This window comes from Parasteatoda tepidariorum, chromosome 10, assembly GCF_982258835.1.
Source record: "Parasteatoda tepidariorum strain Cologne lab strain chromosome 10, Ptep-v5.0, whole genome shotgun sequence".
NCBI classification, from domain to species: Eukaryota; Metazoa; Arthropoda; class Arachnida; order Araneae; family Theridiidae; genus Parasteatoda; species Parasteatoda tepidariorum.
This window is the reverse complement of record NC_141764.1, coordinates 41963719-41986078: the sequence shown is the minus strand read 5'-3', so window position 1 is coordinate 41986078 and position 22360 is coordinate 41963719. Positions and strand designations below refer to the sequence as shown.

General features: G+C 29.7%; 1 protein-coding gene across 11 annotated transcripts in view; it reads left to right on the top strand.

Moving 5' to 3' along the window:
* The window catches only part of LOC107441504 (cell adhesion molecule Dscam1), a 434487-nt gene that overhangs the window by 255040 nt on the left and 157087 nt on the right, over positions 1 to 22360 (top strand). For all 11 annotated transcript variants that reach the window (XR_015429993.1, XR_015429992.1, XR_015429995.1 and 8 more), the window contains exons 11-12: positions 6624 to 6791; positions 21379 to 21526. Coding sequence is in view for 7 of the 11 variants with exons in the window: in XM_087154077.1 (XP_087010203.1) it covers positions 6624 to 6791; positions 21379 to 21526 (316 nt within the window). In the remaining 4 variants the exon portion in view is untranslated. The remainder of the gene's footprint in view (positions 1 to 6623; positions 6792 to 21378; positions 21527 to 22360) is intronic.

Below are 22360 nucleotides of genomic sequence, written 5' to 3'. Positions count from 1 at the left end.
ATTCAATTGGTCATTCTCAAATCACATTTCAACCACACCTTTAAAATACCTGAATTAAACAGCTCTATTTAGAATAAGTTATTCATTTTTCTATTAATTCTAGAACTAGAAAAGGTTATAAAACCACGCCTAAAGTAATATAACTTACTTAAATTAGGACTCCATTGTTGAACACGTGACGTTTCAGCTTTATCTGAATAAATTATCTTCTTTTTTCATAGAGGATTTTTTTTTCTTTCTTTGTGAAATCAGATAAAACAATCAGAAGTGATTTACAGAAATTGAAAGAAGGAATAAATATTTTTAATCTAAATTATTAAAAATTTAGGAAGAAATATTTATTACATTAATACAATGAATTAAAACACAATATATTCTGAAATTTTTGCCTGTATTGTTTGGCTTATAATTGCTTGCAATCATGTTTGATTTTTAAGGAACAATAGGAAGAATTAAAACATTTCCTTTCAAATAATATTTTTGCTGATTCGTTGCTAATTCAAACTGTAGACTCATATTCTTAAAATACCACAGGTGTTTTAAGTTTCACAACCAATTTAAAATTCAAATCACAGTAAACTTATTAATGTTTTACAATTACATTTGAATTTTATTCATTTTTTCTTACCAGGGTGATATTTAGTTAACTAATTAGAGACGTAAAAATCTTACAAAAAATAAACGCTACTGTATTTTTGAAGACAATAGCAGACAGCACTGTTATTATTTAGAACATAATTTAGATTATGTTCTAAATAATAACAGTGCAGTACAACATTTGCTGATAGAATCAATATTTTTTTACTTAACGATTAATAATTTTCATTTTACTTTTAATAATGACAATAAGTCTAAATCAAAATTAATACTTTGCTAAAAAGAACATTCTATGGTGTCAGCTGCGGTGGTAAAGTGCGTATCTGTTCTGTATCTAGATCATCACAACAGATGAATCCTAGACCACCATCTATACTCCATCTAAACTGTTTTAGTGGGACAATGACAAACAAACCAAAATTGAAAATCACACTATTATATGTTAATAAAGTTAATAATTTGAATGGCAAATTAACCATTATAATTATTTAATAATATTTCTGGTTGTGTGTTAGTACCTCTTAAACTATCACTAACGATTGATTTCAGAACATCGATAATAGCCCAGTAATTTATTAGCGCTAGTGTGATGTTAACAGACAGACTAAAATCAAAACTCAAAATATTATATATTGATAACGTCAATAGTTCAAATTGAAAATTAACCTAGCTCGATGGAACACTCCTTGCCCGAATTTCTGGTTGCGCAATAGTCCCTGCCGAATCATCACTAACTATTGATTTCAGGCCATCGACAATAGCTCATGAATTTATTATCCCAAGTGTGACATTAACAAACCAAAATAGAAACTCAAAATATTATTGGTTAATAACGTCAATAATTTGAACAGAAAATTAACACTTGTTCAATATAACAATTTTAATTGGTCATGTTATTGTCCTTCTTGAATCATCAATAATGATTTTTCTCAGACCATTGACAAAGACCCATTAGTTTAGTATTTACAACGTGATTTTAACAACTAATAAAAAACTGAATTATGATCGAAAATTTGCTAACCATGGGATTTTTTGTGGTTCTTTCCCACCTTGTAACGCATATGTGGATTAGTTTCATAACAAAGTCTCCACGAGGGCAAATTTCCCCCAATACTTGATCCAGAAGTTTCCTTGTCTCCTGGATTGGGTTCAAAATTACAAGGATACGAAGTTGAACATTAGTAGTCGTAAACCTATAAAACTGGGTCGGCTGTTCAACAAAGGTCATAAGAATGAAAAAATAAAAATAATAACTATAATAATTCTATTCCAAGCCACGGGGCTCAGGGTATAGAGATCACACTTTCCAATGAAGTTGCACAGAGTTGACTTGCCGATACGAATTCTACTTCCGTCGAGCACTGACCACAATGCTTGCTTAAAATATCATCAGATTTAGACGGATTAGGGTTAAAATCCCCTTAACATGGGAGGTCCCGTGGAGGTCTTGTGGCTTTTGTTTTCCATGCAACTCAAACTCTGGTTAGTTTCATCAAATTTCCTTCACGAAGGCAAGTCTGTTCCAGTGCTTGATCCAGGCGCCCTTTGCCTTCTGGATTGGGTTCAAAATTACAAGTCTGTATCTATAGTCATAAATTCAGAATTGGGTCAGCTGTTCAACGTCAGTTACGAAATAAAATAATTCGATTATGAAATTAACTTTCTTGGAAAAAGATTGCTATTATGTCGCAATATTGCTAATCAGGAGTCACAGCCGCTTTTAGAGTAGAGAATTTTTCAATCGATATTTTTGTGGCGTACTGTGAGCGTACACCTCAACTTTCTGCTTATCATAACTGAGAAAAATTCCCAAACGATCGTAGGTAGTCCATTAGTATTAAAAATTAATCGAAATTAAAATTAAACTCTACAAACACTTTAATAACACGAATGATTTTGCTTTAAAATCAGCTTTTTCTCAATGGAACATATGTTAATAACGTCATTAAAAACAATGGGAACAGAACTGGAAAAATAATTTGTATTTGACTGTAACAATAAATCCTAGCTAACATCCACACGTAACACATTATTTTCCTTCTTACCACAAATAAAAAGCGCTATCACGGGGAAAACCACATTTTAAGGCATTATCACTCTTCTTAAACTATAATTAAATGTTTTTGAGAAAATATACCGCAGAAGTTAAGCAGATGTCGCTTATGCATGAAGCTGAAGAAAAAAGAAATAATCGTCACATTAGGGAGAAAAATCAAACATCGGAAAATTATGCGAAGATATTTCACGTCCAGCCCATTCTTCAAACACATCATTTTGCCTCTGAAATGAAGTTTAAAGTTAAAACTCTGGAGAAAAAAAACCTAAACGCAAGAAACTGGCGAAAAATGAAGAAAAAAAACAACCATTATTGATTTTGCTCGGAATTCCAATGCAGCAGTTGGATATTTAATTATCTTCAAACACTTGACTGAGTTTTAATGAAAATTTCTTTTCGCATCTGCCTTTTTTATTCGAAAAAGTAGATTCTAACTCAAACAATTCAGTTTTGAGTAAAAGATTGAGAATGGGGAGAAATAAAAATAAAAAAAACGGATACAATAAAAACGATTTTCTCCCGCGAACTTAAGGTTGTGTCGTTTTTTAAAACTTTTTCCGTTACTTTTTCAATTTTGCGACAAACACTGTCTGGCGCAAAACTAAATTTGGCGTCTTTTTACCGATATTATATTGTTTTTTTATTCCTTTCTAGTGCTGCATATCCTCGCCTAGTCTTTCAATATATACATCCCCCATCTGTTGCAAAATGTGAAATGCAATAACTTGAAAGAACCGAGGAAGAAAGATCTTCAAAAACAACTCTTTGTATCTGCATAGGATTCCTTTAAAATCGTACCTTATTCTGCGATTTAAAAGATATAAAAAGAGACACAAGGGAAAAGGTTTAAGCGAAATGCTTATCTGAAGCATTTTGATAAAATTTACCACTATCACTTTATTTAAACAAATTTTTTTACTTAGCTGTAAAGAAATCAATTTGATATCATCGATACAATAACGGCAACAAAACTCTAAAGAAGAATTTTATGTGGAAGCCTTTCACGTTTTATCGAATAAAACTTAAGAATAATATGAAATAAAATACACTATGAAAGATTTTTACAAAGAGAAATTTGAAGTATTAGTTCATTCAATAGGAAAATTCTATCCTAACGGTTGAAGACTGTTGTGTAATCAGTATAAATGTTTTTAATGAAAATACAATACCAATGAATTAGATTCAGCAATTTCAACTAACGACAAAGCTCTTCAACCAAAGACAAACCTTTAAAATCAATAGGATAAAGAACATCAAGACCGTAATTTCCTAACGTTAAAATAAAAGAAATCTTATTATAAAAATTTCATTCAAATAAACTGTGATCATTTGAAATAAAACTCTCATTCATTTCCATGGAATAATTTATTAACCATAAAGCATTTTAAATTGTCTTATCTAGTTTAACTACAAACGCTTGAAATAATTGATTAAAAAAAGATTTCAGCAAGTCTTTATTTTCGAAACAGTTATGAATAAAAGTTTTTGTAAGGTTTCGCATTATAAAGTATTGTTTTTAAAGAAATTGAGATTATGGTGTGAAAAGCAGTTTTAAGCGAATTCCTGAAATTAGTTTTAAATGTAAGTAATCATGAAGGGATTCATGGTAACAATAAGGAGTTACGGGGATGCATACATTTTTAGTCTTTAACTTATAAGTGATCAATGTAAGCTCCATTTGTTTTAAAGCAGCAAAATTCAATCCTATTGGTATTTTTTTTCTTGTACATAAAAATGCGTGACAACTGTGATGTAAGCAACAGTGTCTGTAATCCTCATCTTCAACTCCGACAGGTTAGTAGAAGAAGAGAAACGTAGACTCGCTTCTTAATGTAATCCCTAAGTGGGAAAAAACCCGAAAGCAAAAAGAGTGGACTTTTGTTTTATATAATTTTTTTTTTTTTGTTTACACATTTTTATACTGAATAAGAGTGTGAAGTGAAAAAGACTGGAAATCTAATTTTAGCTGAATTTAACGAGATTTACTTATTTTCACTAATTTTAAAAATGACAATGCAGCTTAGTCTGATGGCATAGTTAACAGTCACCAATTAACTTATTCCAAATGAAATTATCTGACTCCTAACAAAAACAAACTTCTCTAAAGTTTTTATTCTTATCAGTATCGCCTTCTATCGGTTAATTTTCTTACTATTTTTAAAGTTTGATGGGAATGAATAGCTGTTTTTCTATGCAGAAAGTAATAATAGGAGTATATAACTACTTAATTCCGTTTTTTTCTTTAATTCGAATCGTCAATGAAATCGTTGATCATTTTATTTTGGTAACTGGTATACATCTAAAAGAAAATTTTCTTAATTTTCAGCAAAATAAGACGAAATCCTTAATGATCATCGAATATTATTGATGGATATCTGTCACAATATAAATATAGTATCAGTTTATATTATTTGTTTTTTTTTTAATGCTTGAAATTTTAAGAAGACCTAAAATCTATCGTATAAAATAAAATTTTATCTAAAATAACGGATTATCTACTAAGAGAATTGAGTTTTTCATTATCGATCACTGAAATACGTTATCAAAAAAGCGTTAATGATCTTAGAAAGAAACTATTTTTTTTTAACTGGTGAATCAATTAACATCTCAAGGCTTCAACCCTGAAGAGTATTTTCAAAATTAACGATTATCGATGAAGTTGAGACTTCCCATCAGAAAATGCAGCGGTGCTATCTTATTTGTTCAGGACTTAGGCACATTATACATCCCTTCAAAATGTATCATAAGACCCGATATATTAGCATATTTTTTTCGTCAAAATCTATTTTTCATGTCTAGTTTTAGCGTAAATTGGCTGCGTTTCTTCTTTTCTTCTAATGAGACAAGTTTGTGTGAAGAAAATTATGAACAGTTTTATGATAATATTTTTCTTTGGAGTTGGCCCTTAGCAAGACGATTAATTGAATGCATTTAGCAGCATATATCAAAAAAATTAAGTTATTAATATTTTTAGTTGATTTTTCGAGATAGTTTTCTGGGACAAATTTCTTGCTTTAACTTCATGTCCTTATCTCGTTTTGACCTGTTAATATGAATAAGATCATTTTTATTTATTTATTTGTTTGTTGTTTTCTTTGAAGTTGGAAATATTATTATCTTTTTTTTTAATTAAAGCACGTACAGTCAGATTATTTAATTTATGAAATTAAGAATAGAACAAATATTACACTCTTCAAAACGTTTAACACATTCATTGGGTGGCCAGGGCGGCACAAAAATCTTAAAAAGTTGGCTATCTTTTTCCTGAATTAAAAAATACACTTAAATATCGCTCAAATGATTAAAAATTATGTTTTTAATCTTGTTTTAGCTGCGTAACTTCGTTTCTTTTCTATATTGTACTTTATGAGATGGTAAAACTTCGAGGCTTTTATTCTACGTTATCACTCTTTTTCATTTTACTCAAAGTTTAGGGAGATTTTTTACTTCAAATTTTTATTGCATGAAGTTTAAAGTTTATGTAACTTAGTTTAATAAAAAAAAAATAGTCGAGTGATTTTTTTAATTGATAACAAAAAGCAAAGTACTAAAGCAGTACAGTCAAACATTGAAAACAAACCAAAATGTTTTAATAATGAAGCTAAATATTTTCCTTTATTTCAAAAATAAAAATATCTTGCTTAAATTAAAGCATTTTTTTAAAATGACTTATAGAAGATTTATGAGCATTTTTGTACCCTTCTAGTACACCACAACGATATAAATATAGTTGAAATAACGCAAGCATTTTAAGAACTTTCAAAAACGTGTTTTGTTACACTTTTATAATATTATTTTTTTATTTTCTAGATGAGTTTTAAACTCGAAAAAATTTGGTTTTATAGCTTTACTTTTTTATAATAAACCTAATACTGACTTAAATAACCTATGTCATTATGGATATAATTGCATATATAACAAATGCATGATCGGATAAGTGATTGTTTTTTATTATTTTCTCACTTTTTAGAGGATGGTTCTCTTCAAAGTATTTTAAGCAGTTCCCACATCCACGTATTGGAAAATGGTTCTCTGACTATAACTGTTGCTCAAAAAGGGGATGCTGGTTACTACATGTGTGAAACAAGCAACGATGTTGGTGAACCATTGAGATATTCCGTTCGTTTAGCTGTACATTGTAAGTATAAAGTTTTATCATTTTTGAATGTTTTAAATAGTATTTATAATTAGTTGATCTACATTTTATTAATATTCACATGTTCTTAAATGCCTTAAAAATTCAGAAATAATAATATCCACTATTAATTTAACCATTACCTTAATTGGTTTCAGAATTAAATAAAATTTGTACTACATGAAGCTGTTAATAGTTTCGTAAACTAATTTCTACTGCTTGCTGCTTGTAGGCCAGAATTGCCGACTAACATGAGTTTTATAGTCTCTATTGATTTTAGTCTGCGAAATAACGGGTATATTCTAAAAATACGGAAACCATCTGAAGTTATGAAAAGTTTAACATTACTTATGTATCTAAACAGAGTCCTTTATTTTCTTACAATTCTCTTTTTAACAAAGCATTGTTTTAAATAACTCATTTGCCACTAATATTCCAGATTATGTTGACTCAAGGACTGTGAGCTTTAGAAGGCTGCTAATGAACTACCAGATCTGTTATCGGGAAGAGTTTTTTCCCTCATCAAAAAACTGTAGTCCAAGTCTAAACTGCCGTTCTGACGACGTTCGAACTGGTGTTCAGTACTATTTATAAAGAGTTCACCTACAACCGTAAGCAAGTTAACAGCAAATACCACCAAAAACGTGAGCAGTTTCAAAAGGTGGGATGACCTTACGTTCGGCAATCGTATTCCTTTGTACATAGAGGAAAATGAATCAGTTGAATGTTTTCACTTAAATACCGACAATGACAGTGGAAAACAACCACCACATTAGCTTGACTTTGTCTGGGACCATTACCATAGATCACGCGCGAAATCGCTTGCGAAGCAGCACCAACCTCGGAGATTTTAAGAGTGATAACATTTTGCAATTAAGAAGAACAACGCCGTGTGTTTGTATAGCCCAGGAAGGGCGAAATGGGGGAAAATTGCATATAACTTTATTCTCACCATTGGGCGACAAACTGAGATTGTTGTATTCAGACATTAACAATAATCGGCAAATCGTATTCCTTTGTACATAGAGGACAATGAATCAGTTGAATGTTTTCACTTAAGGCTGGGATAGCCTGGTCGGTAGGGCGCTGGGCCCATATCCAAGAGGTCGTGGGTTCGATCCTCGCCGGCCGAAGACTCCCCGTGTAGTAAATGGTGACTGATGCACGTTAAATCTGTCGAGTCTCAAAGTCCTCCATGTTCCCACAACAAATCAATACCTCTGGGGGTACTGATCCAGGAGTTTCCTTGTCTTCTGGATTGGTTCAAAATTACAAGGCTACGGAGTTGAACGTAAGTAGTCGTAAACCCATGAAATTGGGTCGGCTGTTCAACAACGGTTATAAAATAAAGTAAAATGTTTTCACTTAAATACCGACAATGACAGTGGAAAACAACCACCACATTAGCTTGACTTTGTCTGGGATCATTACCATAGATCACACGCGAAATCGCTTGCGAAGCAGCACCAACCTCGGAGATTTTAAGAGTGATAACATTTTGCTATTAAGAAGAACAATGCCGTGTGTTTGTACAAGCTCAGGAAGAGCGAAATGGGGGGAAAATTGTATATAACTTTATTCTCACCATTGGGCGACAAACTGAGATTGTTGTATTCAGACATTAACAATAATCGGCAAATCGTATTCCTTTGTACATAGAGGACAATGAATCAGTTGAATGTTTTCACTTAAGGCTGGGATAGCCTGGTCGGTAGGGCGCTGGGCCCATATCCAAGAGGTCGTGGGTTCGATCCTCGCCGGCCGAAGACTCCCCGTGTAGTAAATGGTGACTGATGCACGTTAAATCTGTCGAGTCTCAAAGTCCTCCATGTTCCCACAACAAATCAATACCTCTGGGGGTACTGATCCAGGAGTTTCCTTGTCTTCTGGATTGGTTCAAAATTACAAGGCTACGGAGTTGAACGTAAGTAGTCGTAAACCCATGAAATTGGGTCGGCTGTTCAACAACGGTTATAAAATAAAGTAAAATGTTTTCACTTAAATACCGACAATGACAGTGGAAAACAACCACCACATTAGCTTGACTTTGTCTGGGATCATTACCATAGATCACACGCGAAATCGCTTGCGAAGCAGCACCAACCTCGGAGATTTTAAGAGTGATAACATTTTGCTATTAAGAAGAACAATGCCGTGTGTTTGTACAAGCTCAGGAAGAGCGAAATGGGGGGAAAATTGTATATAACTTTATTCTCACCATTGGGCGACAAACTGAGATTGTTGTATTCAGACATTAACAATAATCGGCAAATCGTATTCCTTTGTACATAGAGGAAAATGAATCAGTTGAATGTTTTCACTTAAATACCGACAATGACAGTGTAAAACAACCACCACATTAGCTTGACTTTATCTGGGATCATTACCATAGATCACACGTGAAATCGCTTGCGAAGCAGCACCAACCTCGGAGATTTTAAGAGTGATAACATTTTGCTATTAAGAAGAACAACGCCGAGTGTTTGATCAGCCCAGGATGGGCGAAATGGTGGAAAAAATAGTATATAACTTAATTCTTACCATTGGGCGACAAACTGTTATTGTGGTATCCAGGCATTAACAATAATGGCAGTTGTTAGCGAATTGTTATTATTGTTAAGAGTCTGGAAGAAATAAGAAGTTAAATGAATTATTATGATACAATTAAAAATTCTTGTTGATCTTTTTGAAATTGAACAATAAATAAGCAATGAAATAATAAATATGCAATCAAATAATATAAATTTTGGATTTAAAAAGATAAACGTAAAACAAGACCAATAATAAGTTCATTTTTAGTCATGATGTTATTTTGACTAGGATGTAAAGTTAATTAAAGTTAACTTGCTGTTCAAAAAAAAAATTCCGTTATAGATATACATACCGTTATGTCTTATTCGATTAATATTATTACTCAATATTATTTATTCAACAAAAATTTTGCTAATAATTTTTCAAGTTGAAGAATTGTTGTTTTTGGTAAATTGTGTTTAAAAAGTTTTTTTAAAAACAAAGTTTCAATAAATACCACCATCTTGATTATTAAAATCAACAATTTAAATTTATATTCTAACTATAGATAAATATTATTTTTTTTAATAAAATTATTATCACATGTGCATGAAATACACTAAGTTTCAAAACTTTAACCAGAATTTAAATAAGCATTGAATATTAATAACATAATATGCATGATAATTAAATAATTAATCTTGAATATACTGAGAATAAAAGCATGCTTTCAACCCAAAACTATAACAGAAGGGAGCATTAAATTTGCAGTGAAATGTTTAACATATTATATTTTATCATACTACAGTTTCATTCCATACTGTATTCATTAATATAAATAGTAAGCAGCTAGTTTATCATGCCACGAATAGATATTAATATTGATTGTAAATATCGTTTAGAATGCAAATAAAACTTTTTTGTATTCATGAGAAAAAAATCTTTCATACTTATTTTACCACTAGTGGACAGTGATTGTAAATGCATTTTAATAACTTGCATGATTTTAATATCCATTAAATTTGCATACGTCACACATACATCAGAACTTTATGCTTCCCTAGATTCATTAAAATATGGTTAATTTAATCCCATTTAATAGTTCAGTTCATTATATAGCCTTATCCCCTCTCTGATATCCTTAGACCATGAAGATATCCAATTAAAACAAGACTAGAATTCATCTCCGCATGCTGCGTGCCAATTAAACTAAAAGGACGCTAGGGGAATAATAACCACTTTCAAACTGCAAGTGGATTTTCCATTTTCGAGTCTGCTTCTAGCTCGTTCGGCTGTCCAACAAACATCCAGTTTTCGTTTCCGTTTACGTAATTGCGTCACGACTCACTGTGTTGGTGACAAGTGGCGTTGTTGCTCTTGTTTAGTATTAATCAAAATGCTAATAACTCAGATATTCAAAACATACTGATTTCACCCATTTACCTTGCGATGACGGTTTAAACAGTTGGTCAATATACATTTCATCAAAAAGATTTCAAATTAAATCCTAAGTAAATATTTGGCATCTTGCAGTTGGAGCATACATGGGAGTTTATCAGAATCGCTAGAAAGATCAATATAGTTAAGTTGGAATTATTTTAAAGCCCTAAGAAGTCGGAATGAAATTTAACTGCATGGCTACTGTTGTGTTGCTGTGATATAAATAAGTGAGCTGATTATATAGTAAAAATACTTAAATCGTATTTTCTAGTACAGTATTTCTTTTAAAAATATGGTTAAATTAGATAATATTTATAAATATGGATTTTCAATTTGAAAAAAAAAAAAAAAACATCGTCTTATAAATAATCGCTAATTATATATATATATATATATATATATATATATATATATATATATATATATATATATATATATATATATATATATATATATATATATAGCATAATAAATACAAAAATGACAAAGAGAAAAAAAAACGACGAAAATTAAGAAAAACAATAAGTTTTATTTACTGTGCATAGGTTGCAAGTAAATAAAACTCATAAAATAAGATCAAAATGTAGAGAAAACATGGAAAAGTTACAGAACAGAGAAAAAAGAGAGAAAGAAAAATAATTATAATAAATATTAGAAATAAAGGGGGGATTTCATAAAAATCCGGAAAATAAAAGATGTAATCTTTCAATCAGCTCACACGATTATATCCGCAGAACGGAGTGCTTTCATAATACTGTATCAATACAGCCAAAGCAAAATATATCAATACAATAGTGTGAGGAGCACTCAAAAAAAAAAAACTTACAACAAATAAAACAGAACACATTAAGTTAAAATATCACGTAAAAATAAAAATAAAAATCTAAGGAGAAAACAAAATAAAACATAAAACGAAACCTATAAAGCGAGTAGCGAATTCAAATAAACTTACATGAACGGAAAATTTTTCATGAATGATTTCAAATATTTTTGTAACAAGATCGCCAGAATACAAAATATGAAAATAAAAGCGCAAGTTGGGGTAAAAGCGTAAATAGAGGGCCTTTGTTTCATAGTGCGTTCTTACTAAAGTACTGAAGTGCGTCTGATTTGTAAAATTTTGGATAAATTTTTAATCAAATGAATAAATGAATTTTTAACCAAATGAAAAATCATAAGAATATGTAGTAATGTTTATTTATTCAAAAAATAAATAGAGAAACTCTGAATTATTTTTTTATTGAATTGAATTATTTTTTATGAAAAATAAACGCATCAAAATGCGCTGTTTTAGATGTAAAGATTTATCATAATCCAACAAATTAGTAAATTTGTATTGAAACTATTAATAGTTTCACCAATTTTAAGTAAAAAAGCAAAAAATAATGAGTTTGTAAAAATTTGACCCTTCATGTTACCTAATACCGATTATCAATTGCATAGTTATAATAATTCCTCTAAAATTACTGATAATAATTGTTGTAGTTGTGCAAGTAATCTAAATGAGTTTAACTAAGGATGAAGTTAAATAAAAAAATTAAAAATTTCCTTCTTTGCTGCGTCTATAATTTTCTTGATGCTTAGATTTTTTTTAGATTTTATTTGTTTTGAAATGAAACTTATTCTTTAAAAAAAACCGAAGAACTCGATATATTTTAACGAGAAAAAAAAAGAATAAACATAAAATACTTTTTATCTGAAGAAAGAATGGTGTGCCATTATATATGTTAATTACCCATTCAATTGCCCTGTAAGATATTATCCCTAGTATAAAAAATGATAATTACTTTTTGAAGATGAGCATTATAATAGGAAATTTTTTAAAGAGAAACTAATTCTGCCTTTTTAACATTCTTTTTTGTTTTCTTAAATATTTTATCCATTTGCTTGTTTTTTAATAACCACAATGACAATTAAAAAACCTCGAATAAATGCAGTTATCTTTATATTTTCAGTTTTCCTTATTATTTATCGGAAGGTATTTATATCATTGTAGATTATATCATGAGGTCAGGAAAAAATATTTTATTTTGTAAAACCAAAAAATTAAATAAGTAAATAAATGAACTAAAAAAATAAAAGATTTCAATAATGTATCATAATTTTTTTTTCAATAAATAACCTTTAGAATGTTTACGCGAAATCTTTTTTTTAAAAATATAAAGAAGGTCAAGTAATCAATTTTAATATATAATAATTTTATGAAAGAGAACCCATGAGTGTTAATGTGGAAATAATTTAGTTGATAAGTTAAAAATTTATAATTTAGTTAATAAGTTAAAAATTAATAATTTAGTTAATAAGTTAAAAATTAATAATTTAGTTAATAAGTTAAAAGTTAATAATTTAGTTAATAAGTTAAAAATTAATAATTTAGTTAATAAGTTAAAAATTAATAATTTAAAAAGTTTAAATCAGTAAAAATGAAATTACGAAGCCATTTCTAAATACTATATATTGTACAACATTTTTTTAAAAGCGTAGGCTACATTAGTACTACATTATTATCATAAATTTTAAGATATATTTTAATCAAAGTTGCGCATTCAAAAACTGATAATCACTTAACAAAATGTCTCAAAAATGACTTTTGTTTTCCATAATTAAATTATTTAGAGCTAATAACAAGCTCTTAGTCTTTGAGTTAGTAGCATTATAAATTCATTTTTCAATTTTAAATTTAAAAAATATTATGTTTAAAAAGGTTCAATTTAAATTTGAATTTCGAACTAATTTGACATTTAATTATTTCGCTTGTGTTTTATGTGAGGCATTTCGATTTACATTTCATACAGAATTTGAAATATTTACAATGGTTTCTATTTCTAGTTATTATGTGTGTATTCCTTCCTCAAATTTTGTATTGATTTTACTTCTTATAAAGATTTTACTAATTAATAAACGAAACTTCTATTTGTTATTTATTAATATTATGGATGGGTAGGGCATTAGGCCTTGGCCCAAAAAGTCGTGAATCTGATCCCAGCCGGCCGAAAACTCCCCTTGTTCATGGTGACTGGTGCAAGTTAAATCTGTCGGGTCACAAAATTCTCCATTTTTCATAACAAACTATACGTCTTGGGGTACTGAATTGCAGATTGATCGCTCTCTGGCTCAGGTCAAAATTACGATCTGTGGATAAATGATTAGGATGTACATATGTATGGGCCCGCCCTTTAAAATGGGTTAAGACGAGTGTGTGTGGCTGAAGTCGCATTCTTGGCCATAGATGGCGCCACTGAGAAGCGAGAAACGTACCCTGTGTCTTAAATTTGCTTGGTTTAACCAAACAGACTTGTTGATATTGGCAAATGGCATTGGAAACAACAACATAAATATTAATAATCCATGTAGGGTAAACCAACCAGTGAAAGAACACTACCCAGTGAAGGAACATTTCATATATATTCATTAAAAATAAGAATTTGAAAGTTTTTCTTTAGATTGATTGGTAACAATAGCTTACTGCCAAACAATAGGAAGTCATCTAGCAATATTTTGGATTACCTGGTCAAATAGATTTCTCTGAAAAAATTTTTGAATTTGTTATTATCTCTGCAACACCTTGTTTCGTTGAAAAAATTATAAGGTGAGTGTTTGTACTTATATGTTTGAAGTGGAATTAATTGCATGTAGTAGTCTTATTTTTCTCACTGTGAAAAAGAGAATTCAAAATATAGTTATTGAAGTTACGTTTTATTTTTTTTAAAGCACCATAGCATAATCAAGTACTGAGATAAGGGGGTGTTTATTCACTGGATCACCAAACGATGAAAAACCAGTGAAGGAACAAGTGTTCCTTTACTGGGTTTTTCTCCCAGTTAATGAAAATAAAAGAAATTTTTTAATTTTCTTGTACTTTTAGTCATATTATACATCAAAATTCTGTTTAAAAGACAAAAAACAACTTCCAACCAGTGAAGGAACAGGCATGTTCCTTCACTGGATCACCAAACGATGAAAAACCAGTGAAGGAACAAATGTTTCTTTACTGGGTTCATTTCTCAGTTAATGAAAATAAAAGAAATTTCGTAATTTTCTTGTACTTTTAGTCATATTATACATCAAAATTCTGTTTAAAAGACAAAAACCAGCTTCTAACTAGTGAAGAAACAGGCATATTCCTACAGTGGGAATACTTCCAGTGAATGAACAGTAATGTGTGATATATGATTTTACATGACTCTAGGATAAGTAATTCTGCTATATAGAGGACAACCGAAATTTTGTTAAAAATTGTATGAATAATTCCTGAAATAATTTCAGTTCAAAATGTTAATTTAATAGCTTAATTTATGAAAAAATTATAATTTATATTTATTAACGGGGTGTGTAGTTACATCAAATGTTAGGCAACTTAATAAACTATGTTTACAAATCGAAAACTAATTAAATATAATCATAAAAATAGAACATTTTTTCGCTGGCTTTTGCACCAAGAACTCCTAATAAGCTATCATTATAGGATAGCAACGTGATTATATAATTTACTAGCTGTACCCTGCGTGCGTTGCAACGCTTTCAATTTGAATTTGAATTTTGTATTTAAGTGTGTAAATGACATTTGCGATTATGATTTGAAATGCAAATTTTATTTAATGGTGAAAAAAAGCAGTTAATTCTCTAGGATATCATTAGTGCATTTTCAAACAGACATGTATGGTGATGCACACGGAGCATGAAACATATTTTGGACAATGATCTGAAATAAGACTGGATCTATGGTGACACCAAGAATTTCTGCTGATATCTGATCAGTTTTAGAAGGTGTTTTTTTTTCAATAAGCCAAATTAGAATGTGTGCCTGAGGCAATCCTCGTTTTTGCCATTCAATAGAGTACACCCAACACCGTGTCTCTCTAAAAACATGACGCTTCACAATGAAATCAAGTAAAGATTATCATTTTTGTTTGAACACACGTGCTGTAATATCATGACGATCCGATGATGATTGTCCTGGTAACAAAATATCTCTAATTTCAACCCAAGCAGAATTGCACGTAAATGTAATAAATAAATCTAGGAGCCCATATGCGAGAACATATGTCATTGCATCCTGTGAGTATTCATACATGTGCCTTGGAGTCCAAGGCACATGTATGAATACTCAGACATGTATGAATACTACATTTGCAGGGAGTCCAAGTTTTTCTCCCTGCAAATGTAGTCGGCAATATAATCATTTTCCCCACATCATTAGGATTAACGTTACCATCATTAATTATTGCATCCCGTAAATGAATGCATTCTTCTGAACGTAATTTGGTTTGATTTAATTTAATATACAGTAGGCGTTCAGTTTCAATTTTCGCATACATATCGACAATGTATTGATGAACTAATTGTCGACATTTTAAAGTATGATTATCAGCGTTTTGGCAATCATTAATCTATATGCATAAAAACTTATTGCACTTGCTTTCTTATTGGTTTTCTCGCCTGTTTGCGGAATTCTTAATTTTATGTTAAAATAATATCCCTCCTCTCCTCACCAAAATAAAATAGGATATTGCAATGCATCATATGATCGATACGTTTCTGAGAACTCTTTGAACGTCACGATTTCTACGATGAAGAACTGTATCGCGGGAGGTAAATTCTTCGCCAACTATAACAATAGCCACTTCATCCAATGTTGGCGCATTGTATTTTTCTTTGTGGTGGCCTACAGGTGTTTTTTCAGCTCTAATAACAACTTTGTAAATATCGGATGACATTTAGTCTAGGGCAATTGTGAACAGCCTAATTAACTGATTATGTTGATCGAAAAATTTTTGTAATACGGTAACAATTTTTCGTTTAGTGCCATTGTTTACCTGACAACGTTGATTGACTTGATCATTTGTGTTATCCATGAAATAAATTTGTAGAAATTTATGATCTGCGTTAGGCATTGAAAGAAGTGATCCTTGCACGATGATAAATTTGGCCTTGCACTTTGAATGTTGGGATGTAATTCTCGTTCAGGATACGTGTAGCACCGAATAAAGTCATTTAGAAACACGAATTGTACCGGCGTATATGCGCCAAAAAATGTTTCGATTGGTTTGTTTGACCTGATACGAAGGTTGATAATGTCTCGGCAGGCGACGTAAAATCTTGTAGTTTCTGTATGCTTCTAGAACAGCAAATTTCAGCTGTTTCATTTTTAAATTTGAGAGCATTACAAAACATACATAATTGATATATTTATCCGATGATGACACTTGGGGGAAGACTATAGTTTGTTGTCGGATCATAGTGAAATGCACTGAAATTCAAATCAGAGTATTGGCAGCGTCTGAATAGCGAAATGCGTTCTCGGTCGGTTTTCATTCTTGCTTCCCGTTGCTCTGATGTTTCCGACGAACGGGCTTGTGTAGTTCGTAGTTGATTTGTTGACAGTCTTCTTTCCTGTTGCTCAGACGTTTCTAAGGAACGGGCAAAAGCATTCTGTTCTCGATTAGTTTCAAGTCTTTTTCCCGTTGCTCCGATGTTTCTGAAACACGGGTAGTTCTCTTTTTGCGCGCTTGAGATGTCGACCGACTAAGAGCGATTTGCTTAGGCGGCATATTTTTGCAAATATTCTTTCTGACAACGAAAAAGAAATGTAAAAGTTGGCAGTGGTCGCAAATTTGCTAAATCGAAATATCACATACATATTTTAAATAATAAAAAGAGCAATAAAAATGAGATGAATAAGAAATATGAAAATTATAAGATTTAAAACAAAAATCAATTTTATAAATGAAAGAAATAAAATGGATGAATTCGAAAACTTTGCATAAATAAACAAACAAACTAATAGTTTTCAAATGACAACTGTCACAGCACTGAAATCTTCGAAAAGTATATTTAATTTTGCTAACCTAAAATTACGTACTAAATATAAATATTTCTGAAAACGTGCAATTTGAATGAAATTTGCTTTTGTCTTTATATTTATTAAACAGTTTTCACAGTACTGAATCCGTGATACGACCAACAATTAAGAAATCTATTCTCGTTGATTTTACTTGCTTGTGCTCACCTGACATAAAGAAAAGCGCGAATTAAAAATTAAAGTATATGCAATTTACTTTAATTTACTTTTCTAAATGAATAGAGTTATAAGATAGAAAATATCACTGTTGTTATCTTCAAGATATTTGAAAATTGAATCGTTTATAGCAAAATTTAAAACAATGGCTAGCTTTTAACCAATCAGAAAATTCCATTTCGACTTTCACTGATATCGCTGGAACGGTTTATCGCACGGGATAAAAAGTATCCTATGTCCTTCTCCTGGCTCTAAACTACCTCCCTGCCAATTTTCAGCTAAATCGGTTCAGCCGTTCTTGAGTTATAAGTGAAGTAACTAACACGACTTTCTTTTATATATATAGATAGAAACTACTTTACAATGTTAGAATTTAGAAGTAAGTTCCTCAACAAAAAACAAAGTTAAACAGAAACGATACTCAATTTCTTCAGAAGCTTGAGAGGGAAATCCCTCAAGATATGTTGTAAATTTTTAACACAGCATTGACGGAAGAGTATAATATCGAAAATGTCCAAGAGCCTGTACTTTTTCCAATATGGAAGAAGCACGTATTAAAAGAAGACCACTTGCTAAAGTCAAACTTAGGAACTGAAGCTAGTATTGATAATGAATGCATATTAGATATCGAATTTGAAATGAGTCCTCATGCTGATTCTCTTAGTTGAAAAAAGAAATGATTCTGTAAGTAAAATCAGTACTTCTAAAGATCCTCTAGATATAAGTCAACAAGAGATGGATTTGCCTCAAACTTCAAGACACCTTTCCCCCGTCTATTTTCGAGAAAGGCATTCTAGAAATGTTGCTGAAAAATCAGAAGAAGTTTGGAAGAGCCATTTACATTGGCCAAATATTGATGATAAAAAGAAAGGTCAAATAAGAGGAAAAGCGAATAAATTACCTTTTGCACTAACTTCAGAGAAATGGCAAAAATTTCAAGAGGCTGAAAGATCTAAAAAACATTAAAACAAGAGAACATGGAAAAGAAAAAGAAAGAAAAAATACTTAAAAAAGAAAAAAAGCTTCAAGAAATAAGAGGAAAAAGAGTAAACAAAAAGGTGATAAAATAATAATGATAATAAACAGCATCGGATGACACAATGATTTAGATTTGACTGTCAAATTATAAGAAAGAACGATTTTTTTAAATTTATTTTGTATTTAACATCACTTTAATTTCTAGTTCATGATTACAGAAAAAAGTTAGCATTTTACAAGTACTTGTATCTCATAATTTCACAAATAGTCTTGTTTTTAGTCGGACCTCTATTTAACAAAATCACTTAATACCAATAATAAGCTCGTTATATGGAAAATTCGTTAAATAGAAAATCACCTCTTAAAATACTTAAACAACACAAAACAGGTTTTAAATTCTTAAACATTAGACATAATTAAAATAGCAATTGATACACTTTTATCTTGTAAACTAGTATCTACTATTTATCATATAAATCTCAACCATAAAAGAAATCTGCATGGAAAGCAAGAATAGAGCAAAACATTATCCAGTGTTACACTATCATGCTATATACATTTTCAACTAAAAAAAGTCTAAATTTATGTATAAAAATATAGTTGCATTTATTATAAAAGTAATTTTAAACATGCATTACCACTTGCGTTAAGTTAAATTGCTACGGATGAAATCCGTTAATTTGAAGTGAGTTTTTCGTTTGAAGTGCAAACAAAAAGGGAAAGGGAATTTACTGCTTTCTCTAAGATAATTTTTAGACAAAACAGTAATACATTTCATAAAGCAGTGGCTTCGAAAATTAATTTAATGTCATTTCCCCCATAAATTGCTTTAACAAGTTTAAAATGTTAAGAAATATTTTGGAAAATAGGGAAATTGGATCTCAATGAAAAGTTCGTTAAATAGAAAATTCACTTCGCTATATGGAAGTTATTTTACAAAAAAATTTCCAAAATGCTCTTGGTTCCTCGAAAAAATTCGTAAAATAGGGAAATTCGTAGAATGGAAGTTTGTTAAATAGATGTCCGACTGTATTTGTATGGCTAAAAAATTCATAAAGAGCATTAAAAAATAACCAAAATTAAGTGTTCCTTCACTGGGCAATTTTGTGTTCCTTCACTGGTAAGAGCTGTTCCTTCACTGGGTCTTCTTACTACTTGTTATTTGAACCTCCAAAACTTTAAAACAATATTATGTAAGTTCTCTGCAATTTTTTTGCATAATTTGCAATTAGTAACAAATATGTTGACACTGTCATTTAACTGAAATTACGAATTTTGAAATTAATATGATTTTTTAAAAGGAAAGCGAAGCTTAAGTGTTCCTTCACTGGTTAGTTTACCCTACTTCTCTGCTTCTGGAGTGAAGTTTTAGACCACCACATATTTGTTTTTTAGTTCTAAGTATGATTGTTGTGCAAAATTATAACTTTCGATCATAGAAAACTTCGCTAAAAATATATTTCTTTAAGAATATATTTAATAAAAAAACTGAAATATCGAAATATTTTTCTTTATGAAACCAAAAATAAAAATCTATAAATGTTAAAAACTGAAGTTGATGAAAACTTGAAGAAAAGTTGAAAATATTTCTTTTGGAAGGCAGCAAAAATAAATTTGATTAAACAACCAATGTGTTCTCTTTTCAAAATTTTTAAAAGGGCCAAACTTAAAATCTTAATTTTTTTATTCGAAATTATGACTGAGTAACTCTTTTTCTGTTTTTGTTTAAAAGTATGCTTTATCTAAAAAGACAAACGTTTCGCGTGTTTTTGCTCTATAAGAAAGAGGCTAGAGAGGAAGGGAAATTTACCATATGAGAGCTCAAACATTTAGCAAATGAATTCTTAAATTGCTGTGCATTTCGGTTTTTACGTTCATTCACATTACATTAAAAAAAAATTTATATTTAAATTTTAGCATTTAAGCAAAGCCAAACTAGATGATGCAACACATTCTAGTATGCTATGGTTTAAAGAAAAATTTACTGCCTTAATTTATGTTACTAATATTTTTTTTTTATTTCTTAAATGGTTCATCGGAAATTTTTGCTTTTAAAATTATAGTTGTTATTACCATGGATTTAGTAAAAAACACAGAGTCAAAAAGTAAAATTTACCAAATAAATGATTTCTAGCCATGATATGAAGTATCATGATAAAATTACCAAATTTTGGTACGTTTACCAAGTTTTATCACGTTTTATAAAACGATATTTTTGTTTCAATTTTTCCAAAATCAATACCAAAGTGCTATTGAAAAATTTATCAATCATTTTGGTTTACCCTTAGAGCCAAAAAAACTGTAAAATTTAACATATTTGGGTAATTTTGATCATACTTTATTTCTCCATGTTCCTTATCACAAATAACTTTGATGTCCTGATGAAATAGAAAATCAATAAAACTGTATCGTAATGAAAGAAAAGGTCCCCTAAATTTAGTTAGAGTACATGGCATTTTTTGAATTTATAATGACCTCTGCATCTAACTTCACATAGTTTCATTTAAAATATGGTGAACTAAATTTCATTTCTATCCGACATGGTACCTCAAGCTAGCATTTTCTTGAATTCACTAACTGAACGAAAAACTTAATTGAACTGTCAAAAAAGGCATTTCAATATCCTTCTTCTTTTTCTTGTAGCTGCTCCTCAAATCCAAACATCAACACAGGTGGTGCATGTAAGAAAATCTGAAGAAGCACGATTTTCTTGTTCAGCCTCCGGAGATCCCCCATTGAATATTGTTTGGAGTCGCGAGGGATTTCCATTAAGTTTATATCCAGAAAACAGGTAAACAAGTTTTCGATAAAAATATTTTATATTAACTCTCGTTTAACTCGTATTAACTCGTGTTTTTTATTAAATAATTAAATATATATATATATATATATATATATATATATATATATATATATATATATATATATATATATATATATATATATATATATATATATATATATATATATATATATATATATATATATATATATATATATATATATATATATATATATATATATATATATATGTATATATATATATATATATATATATATATATATATATATATGTATATATATATATATATATATATATATATATATATATATATATATATATATATATATGTATATATATATATATATATATATATATAAGTTCAAAATGAAGATAAAACGAAGGAAAAATATAGACAGAGGAAGAAAAAAAAAGGGGGGGAATAATACTGAAAAAAATAACAAACAACTGATTTAAAAAATAAAAAAAAAGATTAAATTTTTCAAAAAAACCGGAAAATAAAATATGTAATCTTTTCATCAGCCGACACGATTATATCCGCAAAAAAAAGAGAGATTTTTTTGCGGATATAATCGTGTGGGCTGATGAAAAGATTAAATCTTTTATTTTCCGGTTTTTTTAAAAAAATGTCATCCTTTTTTTTTTTTAATAAGTTGTCTGTTATTTTTTTATTATTGTCATCCCCCCCCCTCTTTTTCATATGTCTACAATTTTCCTTTGTTTCATCTTTATTTTGAACTTATCTAATATATATATATATATATATTGTATCAAATCAACCCCCACTTGCTTATAGTCCAAGTTTTTAAAAAAATATTTGGT